General features: G+C 37.4%; 1 protein-coding gene across 7 annotated transcripts in view; it reads left to right on the forward strand.

Moving 5' to 3' along the window:
- The window catches only part of ACSL3 (acyl-CoA synthetase long chain family member 3), a 55,635-nt gene extending 37,200 nt beyond the window's left edge, over positions 1-18,435 (forward strand). For 4 of the 7 annotated variants that reach the window (XM_074833691.1, XM_074833689.1, XM_074833690.1 and 1 more), the window contains 10 exons: positions 854-1,004; positions 1,602-1,725; positions 1,997-2,068; positions 2,556-2,695; positions 3,412-3,584; positions 4,669-4,743; positions 5,720-5,911; positions 7,179-7,293; positions 11,777-11,934; positions 14,187-18,435. In XM_074833691.1, coding sequence (XP_074689792.1) covers positions 854-1,004; positions 1,602-1,725; positions 1,997-2,068; positions 2,556-2,695; positions 3,412-3,584; positions 4,669-4,743; positions 5,720-5,911; positions 7,179-7,293; positions 11,777-11,934; positions 14,187-14,350 — 1,364 coding nt within the window. In that variant the 3' untranslated portion in view covers positions 14,351-18,435. The other 3 variants (XR_012624275.1, XR_012624274.1, XM_074833693.1) reach the window with 3 other exon arrangements.
- Positions 18,436-21,233: the final 2,798 nt, after the last annotated feature.

Genomic DNA, 21,233 nt, shown 5'->3' on the forward strand with positions numbered 1-21,233 from the left:
ATATTTTTAAATATACACTATAGTAAGGGAACATCATTATCTTTGTCAAGTTAACCATTCATAAATTGTGGAATACTACAATGAATTGTTTATGGTCAAGCATGTTCAATTAATATTATATTAAGTATTAGACTGCTTATGTTTTTTTCCTCTGTTTATTGTGCAGGATGGACAGGATTCAGTGAGTGGGAAATTATTAAATATGCTTTCACTCTTCTCATTCCACGTGTATGTTGTGCCACATGTATTGCACATTATGCAGTTTTTCCTCTGAATAAACACAATTGGTTTTGTGTCATCTTGCTCTCAGAGCAAGTATTAAAAAAAACACTTTAAAACTACTGAACTTTCTTAAATACTTATAGAAATTAGACCTCATGTTTGCTCACCAGTGTCTTGCTGCAGGTGTTGCAAATGAGGCAGCGTGTTGTTCCCCTGCCAGGGAGCACATGAGACCAGTACCTTTGCAAACGGGGACTGACCCTGCGGCAGCGTGGAACCGGTGCAGCGTACCTTCCTAGGGGTGTGAAGCTCAGTGGCATTTTGGAGGAGCCAAAGCTCTGTCCATCTTTCTCTCCTCTGCAGGAATATGGGAAACATAATAGAAGAAGTGTTGTCATGGTAGACTAGGACAATCACTTCAAGTATTGCTCAGCTAATACAAAGAAGTTCCTACTCTTTGTGAAGGCACTTAAGCTTGACCACAAGCTTTTCAACTGAAAGCAAAATGTAATAGAAATAGTCATGTAGTGTTATATTGGAATGACAGCTGAAATATGTTAGTATATCAGATCTCCCAGCCTGATAGGCTCTCCACATGTTATACATTCTCTTTTTTTAACACAAATTACAGGAAACAAACCGCAGGCCAGGCCTCTGCCATCGGATATTGCAGTGATCATGTACACAAGTGGATCCACAGGAGTTCCCAAAGGAGTTATGATCTCCCATTGCAACATAATTGCTGGGATAACTGGAATGGCTGAGAGGATTCCAAATCTGGGGTACGTACCAACAGTTACTTACTGGCAAATAAAGAATTGTGTAGTTGCGTATGATTTTAGATTAATTACTGTGTAAAATATTAACTGTTTTATATTGCTTTGTCTGTGACAAATCATACTATGCGCTGATGTCTGAGCATCTTCCAGTACTGCATTAAATGACATGACTGCTACATGTGCAGTTTGTCTCTTGTCTTCCGTATGTGGGGAAGACTGGGACACAAAAGCCTGTGAGGCCACCTTGCACTGGAGTGGTTGAAAGCTTTCCTAAGCAGTACTAAGTAATACTTTGGTTAGTATTAAATTCTGTGGTTTCTTTTTGTTTGGTGCAGTTTTTAATCTTGTACACAGAGATGCCTTTGCAACACATGGTTAATTGTCTTGGGATGAGTAACAGTCACACTTTGTTCATGCCTTAAACCTGCAGTATGTACTGTACAACTTTTGAAACAAAACCCATGTTATTTGAAATATGTTCTCAAGCTCAAAGGCATTTTTTCACTGTTCTGCAGTAAGCTTTGTGTAAATTTAGCTTAATGACTCATCTGAGGACTCTAATGGTACAACACAAACCTATCTTTTAAAAACTCTTAACAGGGAAAAAGATGTCTATATTGGCTATTTGCCTCTTGCCCATGTTCTGGAGCTGAGTGCTGAACTTGTGTGTCTGTCTCATGGATGCCGCATTGGTTACTCTTCACCTCAGACATTAGCCGACCAGGTATGTTGTAGATGTAAGCCCTTATGTTAAAAAAAAATACTTAATTACTCACACCAGATCTTTGTAGTATTTTTTTAAAAATAGTACAACAAATCTTTTCTACAATTCATGAAACAGGGTATTGGTGGTTATGACTGGTACTCTGGACTAGTTTTAATTGTTAAAATATAATTTAAATGAAAATGATTGTTTGAAAGATGTGCTATGTCACTTAATTTCTCATGTTAAAAATCTTGAATGTGTCTGCTAGTAAACTTGTTCTTCACTTTAGTCCTCTAAAATAAAGAAAGGAAGCAAAGGTGATGTTACCACACTTAAGCCAACCCTAATGGCAGCTGTCCCGGTAAGTAACTGAATTTTAAAAATTATTTTTTAAATATAATTCAAATTTTTAACAACAAAATTAATGCAATGTTCATTTAAATAAGGAAGGTAGAACCTTTAATGTTAAACTAGCTTCAAATAATATTTTGGGTGTTTATTTGTTAGGGATAAACTCATCATATGAGTGTCAACCTTTTCAAAGCTTAAATAGCTATGGGGATTAGATTGCCATTTTAATTAGTCATCTATTGCTCATCATCGTAAATAAATGGAGTAAAGATAGTTGGCAGCAGGCAGCTTGGCGTTAACTAGTGCTCCTGCTCAGATGTTTTATTTCCTTCTTTCTGTGAACATCTTGCTATCTCTTAGCAATAGAAGAGGAGACAACCTGGGAGTGGGTTGTCATCTGAAATGTACTGAAATTTCTAGATCATGTTTCCTTTTTGTCGTACTAAACTTAGGATTTCTGTTTCTTTGAGTTAAAGTTTATCTATTTATGTAACTAGGAAATTATGGATCGTATCTACAAAAATGTCATGAATAAAGTGAATGAAATGACTAGTTTTCAGCGGAATCTATTTATACTGGCCTACAACTACAAAATGGAACAGATTTCCAAAGGCTACACTACCCCACTCTGCGATAGGTAATTTTAATTGTATTTTCACTGGCACCAAAAAAAATGCTTATCAGAGTCTTACCATATGAGCAGTATCTGACTTTTTTGTTGCTTTTCTTTGTTTTAATGTTGACACTTTGAACATGAACAAGTCTCTAATTAATCGAAACAACAAAAAAGTTTGTGTGATAAATTATATCAGTAAATATATAAAACCAAGTGTTATAACTTGAAACTGATTGGAGATTTATATTCATTGTGTTATTTTAATCAGGACTTTAATAATGGATTTATGCAGTTCTTGTGTAAGATGGGAAGTCTGTTATAGATGGCTGTAGATTTCACGTTTTCACAGAAGTGAATCATGTAATATCTCAAGTTGGAAGGAACCCTAAGGATCACTGAGTCCAACTCCCAACTTTAGTGAGACTAAAGGATAATATAACTGCAAAATTTATACAGCTTGTTTAAAGTATTTTTGAAGAGAAAATCACAGAACTTTACTGTCTTACTAAATCTACGTTCTCAAGACATTTAATCCATCTTCAAATTAGAATGTGGAAGAAAGCTTAGAAATCTCTGCTTGTGTTTTTGAAAACTTAAATGTGCTCCTTCAGAGTTTTCCTTGAAAGCCATAGAGATGTATTTGAAGATGGTGAAAACTTTCAGTTCAGATACAAAATTCAGTACACTCTTGTTTTGGTTTTAAGCAACAAATACATACTCTTATATTTGTATTTTAGCCTTATTTTCCGGAAAGTACGAATGCTGCTAGGTGGAAAAATTCGCATCCTGCTTTGTGGAGGAGCTCCGCTCTCTGCAGCAACTCAGCGGTTTATGAACATTTGTTTCTGTTGCCCTGTAGGACAGGGGTATGGATTAACTGAATCAGCTGGAGCTGGCACAATCACGGAAGGTTGGTGTCGGTACATCCCGCTGTGTGCTGTGGTCTGTGCAGAGCGCTCTGCATGTACCATCTTTGACAGTCTCTTTGTTTGGTGTATGCCACCAAACATAATTGAGGAATCCAGAGAATTACTTGTAATCATAAATGTATAAAACAGTAGGAGTACTAAGTTTGACACATTGTGCTAAAGCTGGTGACCTATGTATAAAATGAATGTTCTCATTTGCAATAGAGAAACCTGTAATAGTGTGAATGGGATTTGGCATTATTGCAGTTACCAGTTGAACTGAATAAATTATTTCTAATTTTGGTGAGTATATTGAGCCGTTAGGAAAATAAAAAATGGAATGCAAAAGCCTGCACCAGATTTTAATTTCATATAGGAGAACTTAATAGTTTCACTTGCCTTTTAGTCCTAAAATGTCACTCGTATTCAGTGGTGGCAGAAACGGTCAGAGCTGCTATTTTTTGGCAATGGTGTGATCTACCTAGGAGTTGTATGAGGAGTATCTAAGGTTCATTGCTAGATTATGCTGAATTGTAGAACATGTATTATGTTCCTTTGTGATACACAAACTGCTGTGATGTGGTTTTTATTCCAAGAAGTCTTTGGAAATGGCTTCTTCAGTAGCTTGGGGAAAAAAAAAGTGGAACTGTAATACAGGTGATGTAGTCTCCAGTCAGGCTCTTTTGGGAAGGTGCCCAGATGCAGAAGTGTTTGGGATTGAGACTTCAGGAAGGTGAATCAAAATATAGAATATCTGAATGGTTATGAAATATTGCTACTTATTTCAGAGTTCAGCAAACACTAAAATTGTTGTGCCACTTTCGAAGCGTGATCCACATGGACAGTTTACTATCAAAGCTGTGTCGATACGACTAAATACAGCCATCTATTCTCTTTGCAGGATAAGGATTTTACCTGTATTACCTTGATAGATCCATTGGTTCTCTTGGAAGTTATATTCTATGAATTAAAGTTCAGAAATAAATAGCAGTTAATTTTCACTAAATAAGATGAATGGCAAGAAAGATTTTTCTAATCAGTTTTGGTAAATTTTTTTTCTGAAAAGTGCTATTTTTTAAATTCTAGTTTGGGACTACACTACAGGGAGAGTGGGAGCACCTTTGGTCTGTTGTGAAATCAAGTTAATGAACTGGGAAGAAGGTGAGAATTTATGTGATTAAAGTATACTGTGTTTGTAAGAACTTTATATAGCTATTTTTCTATTGGGCTTTGCTCGGTGGTAGTAATTAGAAGACTATTTCTTGGCTTTTTACATTTTAAATGCTACTTCTGCCTGTAAAAGTTTGATCTTGGAGGAGAAAAATGGTAAAATAAATCCCTCAGTGGTTTTTAAACGTACAAATATCTAGATGGAAACTATCAAGGCAAGTGACATTTTGACTAGGTTGTATTATGACACTCTGGCTATACTATCTCTTTTATTCCAGTTGCTCTGATTGTATAAATGTATACAGCACTGTACCTCTTTCTGCTTTAGATCAGTATTCTTGCAGGACAGGGTGCAGGTCTTGTGTGTTGTGTCTTAGAGGTGCTGGATTCAGGAGACTTCAACTGAAGTGTATGCCATTTAAAAATATTTTAAAATAGTCTTAATATTAAGAAAATAATTTAAAAATTGGCATATGGAATAGAAACTTAGTGGGTGCTATATAACATATATTTAATGAAGCTTGAAATGTATTTAAGCTATTTCCTTTCAGTGTAGGCTTTTATGTATTGTACAGTAGAAATACATAATACTTAGGATGTTTTGGGCTAATATGAAACCGTGTAGGTTTTTTTCTTGCCTAAATTTGAGGCAAAACTGATATATTTTTTTATTTGAGCCTGTATGAAGCTGAGAGCTTGTTAGTCCTAGCAGAAAGATTGCATAGAGGTGTCATTTGCCCTTTGTGTGTGTGTGAATTTCACTGTTTGTAAACACACAGGCTGATTAGCTGTTTATATGTTGAAAAGAATTGGAACCACCTCTTCTCTTACTGAACTATTTGGTAACAAGTGGTAGATTTGGCTAAGGACTTAGTGAATTGTTTAGTTCTATATTTAACTAGTAAAAATAACAGGAATTCTTGCTTTGAATGTATTTTAATTCTTGTTAATAAAACCCGTACTTTAGGTGGATATTACAACAGTGATAAACCATATCCTAGAGGTGAGATTCTTATTGGAGGGCAAAATGTGACTGTGGGCTACTACAAAAATGAAGTACGAACCAAAAAGGATTTCAGTGTTGATGAGAATGGGCAGAGGTGGCTCCATACTGGAGACATTGGAGAGTTTCATCAAGATGGATGTCTAAAAATTATTGGTGAGTTAATAAATTCAGGTGAACATATATATACATTTTTTAGGGCTGCTAAATACTGTAATTAACCAAAAATCTCCATATCTTGGCCTGCAGTCTGAAGCACTAACATGTATTCCAGGGAAATTCTGATATGTTAATATCAATTTGATTGTGTGTTTTAAAAGCTGATTTTTAAAACAATTGCTTCCTTTTAAAACAGTCTTAACATTGACTCCACTCTGTTAGTGAGACTGGTTAGTAATTAGACAGTTAAATATAGGCTAATTGAGCTAGATAAGCTGCCCTACATTTTATAATTTTGTAAGTAGAGAATTTGATTCAGTGAAAGAGCTCTTTTGGTAATAATGTGCTCAGGATTAAATAAGCCTTTTTTTAATCTTGCCATTCTTTATAATCAGAATATCCCTTTATCATAAAGGAACTAGGGCAAAAATATATTAAGGTAAAGGTGTTATACATAACCCTGTGACAGGCTCATAATTCTTTGACACCTGCAGACACAAAAATAGGTGCCCTCTAAACTACCAGGTGTCTCTCTTGAAGCCAGTGGATGATTCAGGGTGCTCTTTAATCCTGAAAACTAAGTTTATCTGGCTTATTGTTTGAGAAGAATCATAGGTCCCATTGCAGCTGCCTTGCACTGGTCAAATATGTCAGCTACAAGACTACCTTGTCTGGTTGCACAAAGCAGCAGGAAGGTGTATAACAAAGGAGAGGTACTCCTGGCTGCTGTCACAGATGGGTGGGTAAGGCCTTGTAGTCAGCTTTGCCTTCTTTGGGGCTATGTACAATAAGCTCCGGTAATTTGGGCTTAATTTGCGGTTCCTATTGTTGCATTTCAAATAACAGGTGGACAGTTGCTCTTTAAATACAGATTTAGCCTGGGAATAAATAACAAAATGTCACCAAATGGTGCATCTCCTGCCTTAGCGTCTGGACCAGACAGCACAAATTGTGTGCTTCTAGCCAAACACTGTTTTTTGCATAATCCTAGTTGTCTTCCATTCACATGACAGTGCTATAATATATGAAGTGCTGTTCTAAAGGCAGAAAATGCATAGAATTGAAATGTGTCTTGTTTTTATGTGAGGGACAGATTGATTAAATGCAAGGCCTGGAAACCTGGTATTAAATGTTTCTGGTACGTTCACCAAACATGAGTCAGCTTGGCTTTTGGCACTTATACATACATTTCAGAAAAGTATAATATCAATGTCTAAAGTTTTGTGTTCTGTAATTAAAATTTAATTCCTTTTTTCCTCAATAGATCGTAAAAAAGATCTTGTAAAACTCCAGGCAGGAGAATATGTTTCTCTTGGCAAAGTAGAAGCAGCTCTAAAGAATCTTCCACTGGTAGATAATATTTGTGCATATGCAAGCAGGTAAGAGGCAGCTGATGCTTTGTTATTGCTATATTCTTTGTCTGTCCTACTGAAGCCATAAGCAAAATTTTTTGTTGCTGAATGTGTGTGGAATTTTATAAACCAGTTGAAACAGTATTTTACTTATAATACAATGGAATAATTTTTCTCTATCAAAATTAAACCAGCTGAAATGTTTTTATTTTTCCTTTCCCATTTTTTCATCATTCATTGGAAAATGCCAAGAATGACACTCTTCCATTCCCTTTTTCCTAGTCTGAAAAGCAGTTAAATGCTGACTGCATTCATAACAGACATCACTGAAGCACTTTAGAGATTATTACCTGTAGAAGCCCTAGGACACCTTGTTCCTTGCTGTTTTTAGCTCTGACCTGACCTGTTCTTCAGAGGAAGTACTGTTGTTGTTCAGAGGAAGTACTGTTATACTTTAGAGAAAGGTGGGGGGAAAAAAATCACCAACAGCCCAGAAGCTGTCTTGCGCATTACAAATACTTTAACCCCTGAAGTACACCAGCAGAAGCCTTGAAACTTGAGAGAAAATGCTGAGTAAATTTTATGCAAACACACAATTAATAAATGATGGTCAAATGTCCTTTTTTATTAGCTTTCCACATGTACTAGTGAATTAGGTATATCACGGCTCAAACTTGTCTTAAGTTTCTATTTCTAGAATTTCTTACCCATGCATAATATAGACTTACATGTATAAATATAATTCTGGTGGTCTTTGTTTCCTGTTGTCATTTTTGATGTTTGGAAAGTCATTTTGGAGCTTCTGAACAATCAGAAATACTCTGATTTCCAGTACGGCCAAAAAAAGCCCGACTTGATAACTTTGAAAAAGGCCAAGACAAGCATACCAGAGAATTGCTCAGTGGTAATAAATAAAAAGTTAACTTTTGGTTTGTTCACCTGGTTCTCTGTGGTATTTTTGTGTGTTAACTAATGGTAGTAATCCTGTAGCTTCACTTTTGACAGTTTTGGATTAATAGGCTAACATGCATTGGGTATGCCACTGCTGAGAAAACTTCCGTTATATTAAGCTTTATTTGTGGTTTTGACCTGTTGGGCAAGTCTCATCTTTGCTTGCTTTGACTGTCTGAGGTTATGTGCCTGTTCTGAGCACCCTCTGTAGTCTGTGGAGAAAATAGGTTCCTACAGATGGTGATTTCTGCTGTTCTAGGATTGAAGTTCACTATTGGAATTGTACTATCAAATTCTGTGTTAATTTTGCCAGGTCAGCATAACATCGGAGGCTAAAATGCACTTGTCAGACAGGCACTTGACTCTCATAGTCTGTCTTGTCTATTACATAAAAATAGGAAAACCTATGAGCAGTTTACAAACAGAGTCCAAGTACGATCCAGATTGGTTTTTATGCTGCTGCTGTATTTCTTCTTAATACTTTCATGTGTGTAATTTGACATAGGTAGCCATGTAATACAGATTCTCTGAATGATTGTCCATATGCACATTTCATTGTGGGTATGTACTCAGCAGCGTGAGCTCGGAGACTTTTTGTTAGCAGTGCCTATGACCTTTCTTATATCCTGTCTCTCCTTATATTTTGCCTTGGTGGTCTCATATGCAAGAGGAGTCCTTCATTCGTTCGTAGCTTTTTTATCTTCCATGTGTAAAAGGACAAGGAGGGAAGACTTTTACAAAGGGGTTATATCTGTGAGCTTAGATTTTGGGGTGCAAAGCTCCTCTGAACGTGGTAGTAGGGAATCAAAAGTGTTTGAACGATATCACTGCTTCAAAAACTATTTAAATTGACCACTTCAAACAAAATGCTCAGTGAGATAAGGAATAAAATGTTTGCTGAAAGGAATCATGATCAGAGCTCCTTCAGAGGAGACTCCTACTGCTTTATCAGCACTTCACCCATCCAAAATGCATTCAGGGGGTCTCAAGCATCACATCAGGAAAATGAGTAGTTCAGTTACCTGAGGAATGAGCAAACGTGGCAAAGAAACCAAGGGAGTTCTCAGCAGGAGGCTCAAGGAGAGCTGATAAGGACCAGGCTTTACAGAATGGTGATACAGACATGTAGTGCCACTATGTGTCTCTTACCATAGGTCTGAGGGCCATACTTGGGTAGGATCTCAAGCACAACAAGGGAATGAGGATGCCTAGTGCAAGAGACACATTTCAGCAATATTTCTTAGCATGGAGGAGATGAATAAGGAGAGGTCCTGATGTCCAAATTCTGAAAATGTCTTCCTTCTTACTGCTATTATGAAGAAGCTAGCAAGTTCAGAAGATCTGCAGAAGAAATAGTAGCGGCGATGGGAAGTAGCTGCTCCAGAGAGAAGATCCAGTCTTCAAGATACTTCTCAAGACAAACAGTGCTTTAGCATTTGAACTGCAACAAGTGAAGATATAACTTAGTGGTACAGAATGAAAAGCTACACGTTCTAGGAGCTGTAAGTTCTAAGGTGCTCTTTCTAGGAAAAAACATAGTTGGATGAACCCTTCTGTCCAAAGGAAGTATGCTTCTACTCAAGAGGCTGAATTTTAGATGTATCAAAAGTTTGAGGCTTACCCAGCCAACTGATTACTTGTATATGCTGTATATCAGAGAGAGGCAAAGACAGAGGGTGAGATGCAAGCCGTAAGTGATACTGGGGTTAATCTGAAGTCTTTCTGTACGTACATTCTTAGTAAGAGGAAAATGAGAATGGTTCCAAGTCAGCCAATAGGCAAAGCTTGTTGACAGATGATGCCGGGCGAGCCTGTATTTGTAATGGACTTCTGTGCAGTCTTTGCAGCTGCTGTCAGATGCCCATTATAATTCATACCAGTAACAAAGGAGAAAATTGTGAAGTACAGTAACCAAAAGTGTATTTTAAAGTTAGTATTTTGAAATTATCTTGGAAACTTTCAAGGATAAACTAAAGTTATCTCCATACCAGGGTTAAGGTTTTATATTTTTGCATTACTGATCTGTCTGGTGAGAGTTGAAAAGATCTAATAAATCTCTGGACGGTTAAGGTGGTACAGGATCAAAGGTACAGTGGAGGACAGGATTAGAATTCAGAGCAAGCTTGACTAGATAGAGATTTGCTTGAAAACAGCAGTCAGTTTAAAGAGGGGAGATAGAATTACACCTAAATAAACTGCAAAACTACAGGATGGGGACCACCAGCTGGTAGCAGTTCTGTAGAAGCTGACATGAGTCAACAAGTGCCATGCTGTTATAAGAAGGTAAATAATATGGCATAGTCAGATGTACAGCCTATGATACGCACAGTGATCTCTTTGCTCTACCAAGCATTAAAGGGTCTGAGTTCCACATGCAATGCCTCAGAAAAGGTGGACCTCTTCAGAAGAGTCCAGGAGAAAAATGGGAACACCTGGTCAGAGATCTCTGACGCATGACTTAGGAGGAAAGGACAATGCTTAAATTCCTAAAGAAATTTAAGAAAGGAAGGAAGACTAGAAAGGTGAGAAGAAAAAAAAAATAGTAACAGTCTGTGAACAAATCAATGGCTTCTGTGGAAAGGAGAGGAACATCTGACTAATGGCTATATGAAAATACAGCTAATGCAAACTGCAGAGAGAAAGAGTCAGGAATAGTCGTCAGAAACAGCTTACCAGTGCTAAGAATAATGAAGCATTTGCATTAACGTTTGCCTAATGTTTAAGAACAGGTTAGACAAATATCTGTTAGATGTAGCTGACCTTGCTTCAAGGCAGGTGAGTGAATTAGATGATCATCTGAGATTGCTTTCAGCTCTCTGATTCTGTGATCTGCTTTGTTAGAATGTGTAGAGTTGCCACGTGAGGTTCTGTTCATGTTTTCCCTAAGGTTTACACCATCTGAAAAATCTTCAATAGCTGTTTCAGAGCGAATTGTGCTTCAGTGTTTTCCAAAGACTTTGAGATCACAGCTTCGTATGTTTTGGGCATATCAGGAGCAGACAAAGATTGCCAGCAGTAGAGTGAGCGTATGGACAATCACTTGAAAGAGAAAGAGAAGCCACTTCCCTTACAGAAGCAGGCGTCCTTTGAGATGTGTTGTGCATATGCTCATTCCACAACCTGCTCTCCAACCCCTCTTCACTGCAGTCCTCTGCTCCTCTACAGTAACTGGATTCTGCAGTTGAGAGGAAACTGAGGTAGGGAAGCCGCACACCAGTCTTCATACCGGGAAGCAAAACATGAGGAGAGGCAGGGCGCATTGACATCGTATGGGTACTGCTTCCCCAAAGCTTTGAGCATGAGACACAGTGGAATATGCATATGGACAGCACACCTTGAAGCAATCCAGTTGCTGTAAGGTAAGTAGCTTCTCTTTCTACTTATTTTTAAGCAGGCAAATGTAATTTGTGTACTATTTCAGAAAGATTATCAGGTGAACAAAAGCCAACTGTTAAGAGCAATATCTCTGTGTGAAGTGCAAACCCCTCAACTTGAAATGTTATTTTTGAAGACTTGTTAACTTTACAAAATTCATACTAAAGTACATTATACTTCTCAGTTTCCATTCTTATGTCATTGGATTTGTTGTGCCAAATCAAAAGGAGCTCGCAGACCTAGCTCGAAAGAAAGGATTTAAAGGAACCTGGGAAGAGATCTGTAATAGTCCTGAGATGGAAAAAGAGGTACTGAAGGTGCTAGCTGAGGCTGCCATGGCAGGTAAGTAGCTGGGTAGATAGTACTAACTTTGTGGACTGTAATGTCTGTGAAACAGATAAAAATATGCCCTTGAGTGTATATATTCCATAGAATCTGTAGAAAGTGAAATTTTCATGCAAAAAAAACGAACAACAAAACATGACTTGGGTCAGTCCTTTTGGTTCACGTAATTTTTTTTTTTTTACCATGGCCAAGAGCTGAGGAAAGAATATAAAACCAGGCCAAACTTAACAAACTCAGTTCAGTTCCCTATATATATTTGTGTATGTGTGGCTCTCTTTATGATATCCTGTAGCATCTTTTGGCCTTAGCTGCTGGTCCAAAAGAATGTGGGTCATCTGTAGATCCATGATATGTGTGTTGGATATCATACAGTCTCCTATGCTGCATATCTATGCATAGTTGAAATAAGCTCTCCTAGCTTCCAGTGACTTGCACCTGAGGGATTTCCTAAACATGAAAACAGGGTCTTTGTAGTTAATAATTTTCAGTAGACTTTTCTTCCATTAACTCTTCTAGTTGCCTTTTGAAGTTATGTAAATATTCTGCCTCAGTAACCATACTATCTTGTGGCAGAGTTGCATAGCTCAGCTGTGTTCATATGAAGAAATGCCTCGTTTGTTTTTACCCTGCCATCTGCTAGTTCAGTTTGGTTCTGCCGAGCTCTTGTATGGGAAGAGGCAGTGAATGCTCACAATGGCAGTCATGACTTTTTTCAGTGTCTATTATACTTCCCCCTCAGCTGTATCCTTTTGTGTTAATTGGTTGTAATCTATTTAGCTATTCTGGTGCAGAATTAAACAGTGGCACAGTGATATTTTGTTCTTCCATAATAATTTCTGCCTTGTTTTTGCTTTTGACCATTACTAAGCAATGAGCTTTTTTCATAAAGCTGTCAGTTATGACAACAGAATGTTTTTTAAATGGTCTTTGTGGATGTTAAATTTGTTTTTCATAGCATTGTCTTTTATACTTTTCTGCAATTAATGTTTTCTGCTGTTTTGCAATTGCTTAGTATCATGATGTCCCTTCTACACATCTTCGCAATTTGTCCTCGCCTTTTCTACCCTGGATAACTTTATGCTTCTGACAATCTTTGTCATGTTAATCTTTGTCTCTTCTACATATTACTTGTCAATATATTAAACTCTGATTAGTACATTTGCAGACTTCTGTTACAGGAGCATACTCTTAGGATGTGTGCAGTCTCAGTACTGCAGCAGACTTTTTTTCCTTGCCCCATGTCTCGTAGTCCATTTTTGTTCACTGCCTGGAGCATAGGGGCAAAGTCATTCTAAGAAGCTGCTGCAATGGAGAGTATGTCAAAGTCGCTTTTCTTTTTTGTGCAGCACTAACTGTTCTAAAGAGAATTAAATATGCTGTTAAAATTGATGAAATGGAACATTTCATTTAATCCTGAGGCATTTTTACACATTTTGATGTTATTTTTATATTTGTTTTTGTTTTTCACTTTAGTATCATAGGCTTTACTTTTAAAGTAATATTATGATTTTTAGTGCTAAATTGCAAAAAAAACCCAAAAACAACCCAAACCCAGTGATTTAATGTCAAGGGGAATAAAAGGCACAGGAAAATCTAAAAATGGCAGGTTGCGCAGCATAATTATACATTTGTGTATTATTTTTTATTTAACCTGAAAATAAATTTATTTTTTTAATATTGCCCATCTGTTGATTACTTTTTTTAGTTGTTTTTCTTCTCTTATGCCTGAAACCATAGCAGAAGCTCTTGCAAATGATAGTGTTTTGTGCTAGAGGTATAACATGCAGAGCACTGTTCTGTTTCAGTAAGGGGAACAGCTACCATATGAACTGACTTCCCTTGAACAATTTAGGACTATCAGGAAAAAACACAACCCCCCGCCCCCCGTTTCTCAAGCTTAAGTAGTATGGATTTTAAGACTTTCTCTCCAGCAGATGAGTATCATAACACCGATACAACAGTGTATACTTTGAGGATGTCACTTCCATGCACTGAGGCTTTTCTGAAGTTAGGGAGCAGCACAGATACCCAAACAGCTGGGGCTTATTTCATGTTTCTGTGGAAACTGAAGAACAGTTACTGGTGGATCCTGTCACTCTGGTTTTCAAAGCAAATATGGGGGGTTTGAGGAGCATTTCTTCATTTATGTCATGTGCTTTTCTGTGTGAGAATACAGTTTCTCCTTTTGTGCTTAATTGTAGAAAAATGGTTACATTTACATTTTGTATTGAAAATGTTTATTTTTACAGCTAATTTGGAGAAGTTTGAAATACCAGTAAAAATTCGTTTGAGCCCTGATCCTTGGACCCCTGAGACTGGTCTAGTGACAGATGCATTCAAACTAAAACGCAAAGAGCTTACGGCATACTATCAAATGGACATTGATCGAATGTATGGAAAAAATGTAAAATAATTCTTTTTTCTGCACCACTTTGCTACAATGAGCTTGGATCAAATAGGAAATACTTGAATTGCCTGTCTCAACACTTGAGATCAACACACAAAACCACCATTCCTCATTTGCAGCTTAAACTGTTATTTCTGATAACATCACCATGATGACTGGCAAGTTTAGTAAAATGTTATGGCAGCAAACTTGTGTCTGTCTCCTTTTTTCCAGTTTTCTCTGCTACCTTGTCAGTCTGTGGATTTTCCAGAGTCTTTTTGGGAAACCATGATTCTGAAGCCTCAAGTTTTTAAACATTTATAAATTCTGTATAGTTTTATTTGTATCTTTAAAATTTGGATGTATATAGAGAGAACTTGGCTATATAAGAAATGGTTATACTGGGGGCCTTTTTTTACCTAATTATTTAAAGATAAGGAGGTATTGATGTTGTGACATTGTGTACATTGAAAATGCTTGTAACAAGATCATTGTTGAACAGAGGACCAGGTTATTTGCTGCTGTGTTGTTTTTCTGTGTAAATCTGAGGGAGAAAATGTTTGACATTCCAGCTTGTGTAATACACCTTCAATATGTGCCTAATGGTTACTTTTATTTTTATCTGAAAATGAAAAGATGGTCATGACACAGCTCTGCATAAAGGCAGGTACTCTTGCAGGTGTTAGTTAAAGCTCATTTAATAGAAAAGATGCTATTAACACAGCAGAAGTTAAAACTAAGGATAATCTCTCAAATACAGAAACTCCTTTTTTAAATAGCTCATGACCATTTCATCCAGTAGCTGAATTGTGTAGAGCTAATAAGAACTCTCAGCTTTAATTTCACTTAAAACTTTGTAAGTTTGACAGTGTCCTTTTAGCAGAGAGACTGTAACAACTTTTGTCTTTTCTCATTACGTTTGGACATTACACTGGGTTTGCTCTTTAGTTGTTTGTCAAAGTCTGGCAAGACCCCTGTTCTGCCCTCGCTGCAACCCAAATCTTACAGAGGGGATTTTTAAAGTCATGATGACAGTTATGTTCTCAGCTCACACAGTGCCTAGCTGCCCTTTGTGCCGTTAAAAATCTCCCATTAATTGTGTTCTTTTGTTTAGCATTTTTTGCTTTAAAAACAGATATTTGAATTATTTCTCAGCCAGAGTTATTTATGTTGCTTGGCTTGTTACACCCAGTTCTTACTTTGAGAAGGAGTCTCAATTTCTGTTTTACTATAGATATGTGAATATTGCTGGAAGAACTATGGGGGCTCCTTTCTTCTTCAGCGGGAGTGCTTAGATTTGTTTCAGATGTGAATTTTATTTTCAAAATATTTCTGGAAAGAGTATTTTCATCAGGGTTACATGAGAATGTGAAAAGACATAAATCAGTCAACTTTGTGATGGAGCAAATATTAAAATGGCTTTAATTTGGAGATCTTTCTCTCGTGTATCATTTACTTGTAGTACTAAAAATCAAGGTCCTGATGCTCACTTGGTACCCTACTATGGTAGCATATAGCAGTTTTGAAAGGCAGAAGCGTTGTTTGGGGGAGGGAGTTCCTGCTCGTTAGCATTTGTGACATGGGAGTTTTGGGAGATGTTTGATATACAAATTCTCATTTTAAAAAAATCTGAAATATTATTTAAATGAACACTTTCCATTGATTATAAAAAGCAGTTTCATAGGAGCTGAAAGTTATCAAGTAGGTTCTCTGTACTTGAGTTTTGATGAAACAGTGAGAAGATTTGTGCTGGATTTTATGTTATGTTGCCATCTCTCCCACTATTCATGGACTTCCCTTGCTGGTGTCTATGAAAACCTGTTACCATTTGAATTTTGGTGTATCTAGTCAAATGGAAATACAAGCAACAAAAATAAATCAAAACCGCATTTATGAGATTAATGCCTTCAGATATCTAGATCATAAATTAAAACCTTCTGGCAAATAGAAATAAGACTAACGTTGGAAAATGACTGAAGAAGGCAAATGTGGGAATTGCCAAGTCTGTAGGGAAGTGTCACACCATATATTAGATATTGTTAATACTTAAATATGTATTTGTGCTCCATCAACAAGTTCTTAAATAGTTTGTGCTCAGCAAAGGATGTACATTGCTCAAATATTTTTTTGTGATTTTTAGTGGAAATTAATAAGTTGCTGAAGTACTATGTATATCACTTGGTGCATTGTGCAGATTTAAGAAAATCTGCTTTTGATTGATTCAGAAGAAATCTGAAGTTAGTATTTTGTTCTGCTAAGGGTTTAAATCCACTTTTGGATAAATTGCATAAATGAAACTTAAAATGGTTTGGAAATAGTTTTAATTTTTCTTCTAATCCAGTCCCAAGATTGGGTTGCAGTGTAACTGGATTTGATTTTACAGTTCAGGTTTTTTTTTATTTAAAATGGATGTTGATATATATAGTTCCTCCTCCTTTAGACATCAGATTCATTGTGCACATTTATTTCTTCTACAGAAATGTGAAAATAAAAGCAGTTCATTGATTTTAGTCTCAGCATTGGAGATAGAAGGACTTTTAAAATATTTGTATGGGCTTAAAATCTTTGTGATGAGTATGGTGTTTTTTTCTTTTGTTTTATAACAAAAGACAGACTTTAATACTGCTAGATTCTGAGTACTTCCATGTCCTATTGAGGCCACCTGGCCTGTGGGTGCCCACGCTTTTCATTAGTTGAGCAGGGCTGTAATGGGATGGTAAGTCACAGCTGCTGCTCAGGTGTAGGGCTTCCTTGCTCCGGCAGTCTTAGGTCTTAGCCCTGTAGCCTCCTATGCCTGTCAGATACTTTTGGCCGCCACCATGTTCTCACCCTGTGCTCTTGCATTGCTGAGCAGAAAGACAACTCCAGGGGAGTTTGAAACCCTGTGTAGATGCACTACATGCCAGCCAGGAATTTACCTGGTCTTTATCTTTTTTTCTTTTTTTTTTCTTTTTCTGTCTTCCCATGCCCAGTGTAAGAAGGAACAAAAGTACCTGCTGGAATGTATTGTGCATGTCCTAAAGGCTGCGGACAGTTGTAGAGTAAATTAGGAAAAGCACATGGTTGGAAGTAACGGCTTCCATGTGGGGAATTTTGTAATGGAAAGAGCTGTAACTTTCAAACAGTCTTGCTGAGTTCAAACTGAGAACAAGGTGCGTATACCTCACCTGAGGGGCCCCAAAAAGGGGGGGATTTTTAACAAAGCCTTTGTAAATATGAACTGCCCAGGACTCTGATTCATTGGAAAATGTAACTACTTATTCTGTTGTGAAAATCTACATATTTCATTATAAAAAATGACTGACCAAGAAATACCAAGGATGCTGTCAATCTCCTTTAAATTCCTACCATTATTTAAAAATATTTCAGGACTTTAGGCTAAATTCAATCTAGATGTCATAAGTGTTCTTTGCAGAGAATGGTGTTTCTGGAGTAGGCTAGGAAATTTAAAAATTACATGTCAGAAGAGACCGTGTAAGTTCGCTGCTGCTGCTACTGCAATTTACACAAAGCAGGACCATACCTCAATGGGAAGCCGTATCTTAGCAGTAAAATATTTTGCTGAAATGAAGAACAATGTACAACTGAAACTGAGAACATAATGCATACCTATGTGCTACCGGTTTTATAGATCGTATGCAGAGAAGGTTATGGAATTGAAACCATGCATTAAAAATGTCTTGTAAAGCTTGTAAGTTTATGCAGAAATTGCTATAGGACGTAATACTCCTTTGCAATAACCTTTATCCTGCTAAAATTCACAAGCTTTTATTCTGTACTAAAACTACACTTAGGCAATGCAGCATTTTTAATTTTTATTAATGTGATGTATTAACTACTTCGGACTCGGTATAAAATTGCGTACATCTGTTTCTTTACTGGTAAGAGGAACAATCTTCAACTTGCATACACCCAGGACCAGGCTGAAACGTTAATTGAATGACCAATTGTATATTATTGTAATTGGTTATTTAATGTAAGCTCATTTTCAATGTGATCTTGGTTGTTACTCTGAACTGCCTGAACATTGTATATCCTAATTGAGTTATATTGTATGAATTATTTATTTGTAATTGGATATCATGTTTCAGAAATAAAATTAATTTCACAAATCAGGCCCCGTATGTCCAGTTTTTTAAGTAGCATTTCAATTTTATCTGTCTGAGCCTAGATAATTTATGGTTGTAAATTAGTGAACTTAAATCATGTTAGTTGAGTATGTGGCTGTTAAAGAAGGGTAGTGGATTAGGATGGTTCAAAACGTTTTGTACCAGGGAAACCCATTTGGTGGTGGGCGCGTCCTTTCACTTTGCTCCCTGCCTTGCATTGCTGGTAACCTTTTGCAAAAGGCTCCATCCCTGCATTGCTTGTGTTTGGTATCTTGACAGTTTTCTATGTTAATAGCCGTGTGCTTGTGCTTTGAGGGTAGTGAATATTCTGGATGACTGCTCAGCCATTTGTGCTATACAGATACTGCTGATGTATTTTTTTCTGTACGTTAATATAGCTGGTAGTGAGTTTATATATCTGGAATATCACCCTTATGTGCAAGGCTTGCCAGATCAGGAGTAAAAGTGATTGATACCTAATGTAGTGAGAATTTAGCCAACTTGTGTCTTTGAAACTGTAATTTCAAGTCTTGTCAGACAGTCAAAACAAATGTGACAGTTTCAAGGTGAATGCAGGCACACTAGTTATCTGGCAAGTCTGCTTTTCCACTATAGGAAAATTACCATCCTGCTTTGTGTATTTTATTTGCATATGATCTGCCATTTACCCTTTTTTAAGGGCACTGGCTGTGGTAATACCTGATGTAAAACTGTTAAGCTTCTGACTTTTTTTTTTACCATCCAGGTGTTCTAGGACTTACATTTAGTGCTTAATTTTACTTAAGTTTGTGGGCTGAAGGGTCAGATGCCAGAGAGATGTTAGATGCTTCCAATTGGACTTCTTAAGAGATCTTGAGCACTTAAATTTCAGGGTTTGATTACAAGCTCACAAACCGTTGCTGGTAATAACCATCCAACCTGGAAACATCTCAACTTGACAGATGCCTCTTTCTTCTTTTTTGGGGGTCTTTATTTACAGGTTCCCCAGATGCCTAGGGCCATAGTGCTGGCTAAATGTCAAGCCTTCCCCGCTGCATAGCTGATCTTTATTTTTATCCCTTTAATCAGCCATGAGAAGGCTCCAACTTCCTCCAGGTTTTCAGTTATATTTGAAGTAGTTGTTTGTTTTCTTTCCTTCAAAACTACTGTTTAAGATTGAAAACTTTTTATTTCACATTCATTTAGGATAATATGACACACTTTAATTGATTCCCCACCCCCACCCCCCCAGGCATCCACAGCTGCTAAAATGTCTTTAGGGGGGCTCTTTAATAAAGAGAAGTAAACAAGTTCTGAACTATTATAATAGGTAATTTATTATAGCAACTAATTTCAGAAAGGATAAACGTAGCCATTTTAGAAGCCTTAGTTTTCAGGAAATATGTTAAGGAAACCATTAGGGAGGCATAAGATCCAAAATAATAGGTACAATAAAATTACAAATAAAAAGTGAAGTCCTGAATTGCTATTGCTGTCTACACTAGAAGAACCTAGGGGAGCCAGCGGGGAAAGGGAGTACCCAAATAGCTGAAAAAGTGGGTGATTTAAAAAAAAAAAAAAATTATAATACTTAGGAATAATATTTGTGAAAATCATTTAATATTTCTGTGTATATACAATTTCTATCTTGGCATTAAAACCAAGAACAAGGCCCGTGCTACACCTCTACACCTGTACCTGTTCTTGCGTGCCATCACATCATAGCGGTTTCGATGCTGCTTTATGGAGCAGGTGGCTGCAGTGGGGCGCCCCAGCCGGCTGTAACCAGGGGGAGGGAGGCATGCTGCCCTCCCATTTTAAAAGTTCTCCTGCAGGCAAGAGCGGATGAAAGGTCCTTCCCTGGGAAATTATAGGTATAAAGTGGATTTGCCTGCACTCAGCAAGCTAGGGGACCAGATGATAGGTGATAGGTAGCCTTTTCTTTGTGCTGGGGAGCCAGTGGTAGAAATGTTTCTTTTTTGGGATGAAATAGTTGAGTAATTTTCACCTGCCTTCTAAGGTGCCAGTGAAAACTGGGAAATTACTAAATGTTCCCAGGAGAGAGAGTTTTTGCATGTGGTTAACGGAAGCTGAACTTTTGGGCCAGCGCTGGTGTTGGTGGGCACACGCATGCCTGTGCCTGTCTGAGTGGGATCCAGCTGCTGTGGCTGGAGGGACAGCAGGTGTGGGGAGCTCAGATTTCAGAGAGTGGTTGTAAATGTTTCCTCTCCTGAAGCTACTGAGTATTAAAACAGACACCTGTAGCTTTCAGCAAGTAGTGTCTGTAAAATTTGAATCCCAAATTTCATTATGTATTGGTTTAAACCAAGCATTTCATTCCTGCTTTATGTGGAAACCACTGCTTAGCTGTAACTGCCCATCCACCTAACGTAAAGACCTTGCAGCCTTCGCGCAGGGCTGGGCATTGGGCCACTCGTGTCTGCGTGTGGTCCTGGACAGGCATCCCCAAACTGCTGCCCGGTCCCCAGTATGAGATGTCTGGTAGAAAAGCAAACGCTGTTTCCCTGTTGGGGTAGGTGGGTTATGTTGGCTGTGAACACATGTACCTGAAAGAGTGGCGCAGCTGTTGGTAATGAAATATTCTACGTGTGTAACCAGGGTTATGCAGCACTGCCAAGTGCAACAGCAGGAAAAAAGCCACATGCCACATTTTAATCCCTAGTCCCTGAATATCCATGTATTCTGATATACCCTTTCCTACTCTATTACAAGTGTGTGTTTGGGGTTTTTTTGTAATTACTTCCAGATACTTGAGAGACAACTTTATGAACACAAATGGTTCTAATGGAAAAGTTCATATC

Source organism: Strix aluco, chromosome 9 (genome assembly GCF_031877795.1).
Source record: "Strix aluco isolate bStrAlu1 chromosome 9, bStrAlu1.hap1, whole genome shotgun sequence".
Taxonomy (NCBI): Eukaryota; Metazoa; Chordata; class Aves; order Strigiformes; family Strigidae; genus Strix; species Strix aluco.